At 41.2% G+C, this 5,299-nt stretch overlaps 1 protein-coding gene across 1 annotated transcript; it reads left to right on the top strand.

Moving 5' to 3' along the window:
* Nucleotides 1-1,905: 1,905 nt before the first annotated feature.
* LOC115221033 (putative malate dehydrogenase 1B) lies at nucleotides 1,906-3,100 on the top strand. Its single transcript, XM_029791246.2, has one exon. It carries the CDS (start codon nucleotides 2,075-2,077, stop codon nucleotides 3,083-3,085), a length of 1,011 nt encoding a protein of 336 aa, XP_029647106.1. The 5' UTR covers nucleotides 1,906-2,074; the 3' UTR covers nucleotides 3,086-3,100.
* The last annotated feature ends 2,199 nt before the right edge of the window (nucleotides 3,101-5,299 follow it).

The following is a 5,299-nucleotide window of genomic DNA, read 5'->3' as shown; positions in this document are numbered from 1 at the left end:
GCCTCTGCCTCAACAGGTCTTCACAAGTGTCCCACACTTGCCTCAACAGGTCTTCACAAGTGTCATAAGAGGGAAGGTATGCATAGGTGGACTGACTACGTCGCCGGGTCTTCGGATGGTGTCTTTATGTGCCACCGGCACAGGTGCCAGATGAGGCTGGCGAACGGCCACGATCGGATGGTGTTTGTTGTGCCCACAGCACGGAGGCCAGTCGATGCGGTACTGGTTACGGCCACGTTTGGGTGGTTTTCTTGTGTGCCACCGGCACTGGTACCACAAAGAATACAATTCCACTGATGTTCATCTATTTTGATTTGTTTTGATTTGATTAGATTTGATTTTCACTTGCCTCAACAGGTCTTCATAAGTGTCACAAGAAGGAAGGTATGCACAGGACTGACTACGTCCCAGGTCGGGGCCACGGGTTATGGCCTGACTAGTCTTGCCGGGTCTTCTCATGCACAGCATACTTCCATAGGTCTCGGTCTCTAGACATTTCCTTAGTGAGACCTAAAGTTCGAAGGTCGTGCTTCACCACCTCGTCCCAGGTTTTCCTGGGTCTACCTCTTCCACAGGTTCCCTCCACTGCTAGGGTGTAGCACTTTTGCACACAACTATATATATATATATATCATCATCATCATTATCATTATCATCTGTGAATGCATATGGTTCAGTGGTTAGAGCGTTGATCTTACGATTGTGAGGTTGTGAGTTTGAATCCTGGACCGGGCTGCATGTTGTGTTCTTGAGCAAGACACTTTATTTCATGTTGCTCCAGTTCACTCAACTGTAGAAATGATTTACAATGTCACTGATGCCAAGCTGTATCGGCCTTTGCCTTTCCTTTGGATAACACTGGTGGCATGCAGAGGGGAGGCCGGTATGCATGAGCGACTGCTGGTTTTCCATAAACAACCTTGCGCAGACTTGTGCCTCAGAGGGTAACTTTCTAGGTGCAATCCCATGGTCAGTCATGACCGAAGGGAGTCTTAGCATATCATCATCATCATCATCACCATCATCATTTAACATCCATTATCCATGCTGGAATGGGCTGGACGGTTCAACCAGAGCTAGTAAGATGGAAGGCTACACCAGACTCCAGTCTGTTTTGGCATGGTTTCTATGGCTGGATGCCCTTCCTAATGCCAACCACTCTAAGAGTGTAATGGGTGCTTTATACGTTCTACTGACACTGGTGCAGTTTGTGTGACACCAGTATCTACCACGCCTGTGGTTTTACTTGGCTTGGTGGGTCTTCTTCTCAAGCTTGGCATAATGACAAAAGCCCAACACCCAAAGCACAGCATAATGCCAAATGGTCTCAGTCCTTGCCTCTGTATGAGTATATGTGTGTGTGTGTGTGTGTGCATGTGTGCATGTCTTTGAGTCTATGTTTGCCCCCACCATCACCTGACAGCCAGTGTTGGTGTCTATGTCCCCATATCTTAGCAGTTCAGCAAAAGGAGACCAATGAAATAAGTACCTGGCTTAAAATGAAAATAATAAAGACTAGGATCGATTCATTCAACTAAAATTCTTCAAAGCGCTGCCCCAGCATGGCCGCAGTCTGATGACTGAAACAAGTAAAAGATTCAAAAGGGAAAAGATATATATATGACAGTTGCTGCGTCTCTACACTCGATGATGGTGTGCAGCTCAGTGCAATCTTAGGTGCACTGTTTCCTTTAAGCTGTGCACTTGCTCGTGTGCATGCATATTTTATACGTATTGCTCAAAAGATTATAATTGTGTGTACACAAACATTTTTCCTAGAGGAAATTGAATTTCTGCAATAGTTAATGGCTATGATATAATAGTTAATACCTATGCTTTATCAATGTTTCAATTCAATTTTATGTTAGTTTTAATTTTTGCTTAACTTTGTGTGATTCAGGAATGGCTTTGTGAAATATGTGAGGCAAATGGTTGGAAGCATGAACAATCACCAATAATTTGGAGAGAATTGGTTGATCGAGGTGGAAAAGGTGTTTTAATTGGTGGATCGAATGAATTTGAAGAATATGCATACGGCTACTATGGCGTTACTATTGATTTGGACGGCAAAAGTATGAAAGTCATTGCTTATGAAAATCAAACCACTAAAATCGAACTTGATGAAGAAGAAAGAGAAAGGATAAGAAACGAAAAATTCATTAAAGTGTGCATAACAAATGCTAGTAGCCCAGTTTGTTTCAGTTTGGTCGACAGTTTACTCTCAGGGAAAATATTTGGTGAAGAGAAAATTTCATTGTGTCTTCTGGACTGCGATCCAGCACAGACAGCTGAATTGCAATACATCGCTGAAAATATACAAAACATGGCTTATGGACTTCTGTATTTGAATGTCTTTGTTACATCTGACTGTGAAAAAGCTTTTAAAGGAAGTAGAATTATTATCTTTTTGGATGAGGTAGAAAGGAAAGAAGAGGAAAAAGTACATCGGTGGACGGAAAGAAACGCTGTTCTTTTTGGGTTTTATGGGACAACTCTGTTGAAAGTTGCCAAAAGTGACACGTTGCTATTAGTTGCAGGAAATAATTACATGTGTTTAAATATGAGCATATTAAATGAGATTGTTTCTCACATTTCATCCAGAAATATTATTGGTGTTTCAAAAGTAATTGAAAACCAGGCCAAATCTGTTTTAGCTGAAAAACTGCCAGCAAGCAGCTGCTCCATTGATAACGTTGTTATATTGGGAAGTATCAGCAATGATTATTTGATAGAATTGGACAAGACTTTAGTTAGAGAGTTTGATTGTGCAGTTGTTGGTCCAGCTACATTCTCTCAGCCATTAAATGATATTTTTCATCAACAAAGCTGGCTCAAGAAGGAGTATGTAAATGAAGTCAGTTCAAGAAAACACGTCAATGAAATGAATTTACGGCACCCTACCTACCATCTCATTGGTCATGCCATAACAACAACATTAAATTACTGGTGGAATGGTTTATCATCAAATGCCATATTCTCTGCGACTCTTATATCCGATGGTAAGCAAAATTCTTCCGTATTTAATCTTAATTCATTTCGGTTGCAGTCAGCGTTAAATTCTTTAGAAGCGAAAGTTCCAGTTTAGTTCTTTAGAGAGCATTTTTCTTGAACAGCTAGTCATGAAATTTATGACGACAACGAAATCATCATCATCATCATCATCACCATCACCGCCGCCGCCACCACCACTATTACCATCATCATCATCATCACCATCATCATCATCATCATCATCATCATCATCATCATCATCATCATCATCATTATCACCATCACCGCCGCCACTGCCACTACCACTATCATCATCATCATCATCCACATCACCATCACCATCATCATCACCACCATCATCATCATCATCACCACCATCATCATCACCATCACCATCATCATCATCACCATCATCACTATCACCATCATCACCATCATCATCATCATCATCACCATCACCATCATCATCATCATCATTATCCAGTCACTGCCTGGAATCAAACCCGGAATCTCGGGGTTAGTAGCCTGCACTCTTAACCACTATGCCATATGCCCATGAGCAACTATGGAGTAAATTTTAGGGCTTATAACTCTAATATTCTCCTATCCTTCCTTAATACCGGTTCCCATATGCTGTTCATATCTGCACTCGATCTGCTTAGGAGCTTCTTGTGTCCTAGCATTTGTGCTGCTTCTTTTGGTTTCCAGATTTTCCACTTAATTGAAAATGAGTACCAAAAATACTAGTTTCCATGAGTGTGTGTGTGTGTGTGTCTATGTGTGTGTGTGTGTGTATGTATTTGCACAAGTGTGTGTGTATTTGTATATGTTCTTTCTTTTGTTGTTTTATTTGTTTCAGTCATTTGACTGTGGCCATGCTGGAGCATCACCTTTAGTGAAACAAATCGACCCCGGGACTTATTCTTTGTAAGTCAAGTCCAGCACTCATTCTATCGGTCTCTTTTGCTGAACTGCTAATTTACGAGGGTGTAGACACACCAACATTGGTTGTTAAGCGATGGTGGAGAGACAAACACAGACACACAAATACACCGACACACACACATGCACACACACACACACACACACACACACACACACACACATACATATGACAGACTTCTTTCAGTTTCTGCCTACCAAATCCACTCACAAGGTTTTGATTGACCTGAGGCTATAGAAGAAGACACTTGCCCAAGGTGCCATGCAGTGGGAATGAACCTGGAATCATTAGGTTGGGAAGCAAGCTCCTTTCCATACAGCACTCCATATATATATATATATATATATATATATATATATATATACACATCATCATCATCATCGTTTAACGTCCGCCCTCCATGCTGGCATGGGTTGGTCGGTTTGACTGAGGACTGGTGAGGCAGAGGCTGCACCAGACTCCAATCTGATCTGGCAGAGTTTCTACAGCTGGATGCCCTTCCAACTGCAAGTGGGTCAGGGGGATTACTTATTGAACGTCCCTCGTACCTCATTTTTGGCTGTAAATTTTGGCTTGAAAAATTTAGATTGTATGCTGCAAAATATAATATATATTTCTTACTACCCACAAGGGGCTAAACATAGAGGGGACAAACAAAGACAGACAAAGGGATTAAGTCGATTACATCAACCCCAGTGCAAAACTGGTACTTTATTTATCAACCTCGAAAGGATGAAAGGCAAAGTCAACCTCGGTGGAATTTGAACTCAGAACGTAACGGCAGACGAAATACCTATTTCTTTATTACCCACAAGGGGCTAAACACAGAGAGGACAAACAAAGGCAGACAAAGGGATTAAGTTGATTACATCAGCCCCAGTGCGAAACTGGTACTTTATTTATCGACCTTAAAAGGATGAAAGGCAAAGTCGACCTCGGTGGAATTTGAACTCAGAACGTAACGGCAGACGAAATACCTATTTCTTTATTACCCACAAGGGGCTAAACACAGAGAGGACAAACAAAGACAGACAAATGGATTAAGTCGATTACATCAACCCCAGTGCGAAACTGGTACTTTATTTATCGACCTCGAAAGGATGAAAGGCAAAGTCGACCTCGGTGGAATTTGAACTCAGAACGTAACGGCAGACGAAATACGGCTATGCATTTCACCCAGCGTGCTAACGTTTCTGCCAGCTTGCCGCCTTACCCATTATCTCCAGCACCACAAGAAATAAGAAGAAAAAAATCATAATCAAAATGAAATATAAAAACTAGAAATATTTTGATCTTTTTCAATAATAAAATATTTTAGTTTAGATTATAAACTAATTATTGTTCAGTTTCTTCTGCTGGTGGATT

The sequence above is a fragment of the Octopus sinensis genome, linkage group LG17 (genome assembly GCF_006345805.1).
Source record: "Octopus sinensis linkage group LG17, ASM634580v1, whole genome shotgun sequence".
In the NCBI taxonomy this organism is placed as follows: Eukaryota; Metazoa; Mollusca; class Cephalopoda; order Octopoda; family Octopodidae; genus Octopus; species Octopus sinensis.
The sequence above is the reverse complement of the archived record's forward strand: the minus strand, read 5'-3'. Positions and strand labels throughout refer to the sequence as shown.

What these genes read in the sequence shown, in the direction of transcription:
- LOC115221033 (XM_029791246.2), top strand. Translation starts at nt 2,075, where the DNA reads ATGAAAGTCATTGCTTATGAAAATCAAACCACTAAAATCGAACTTGAT.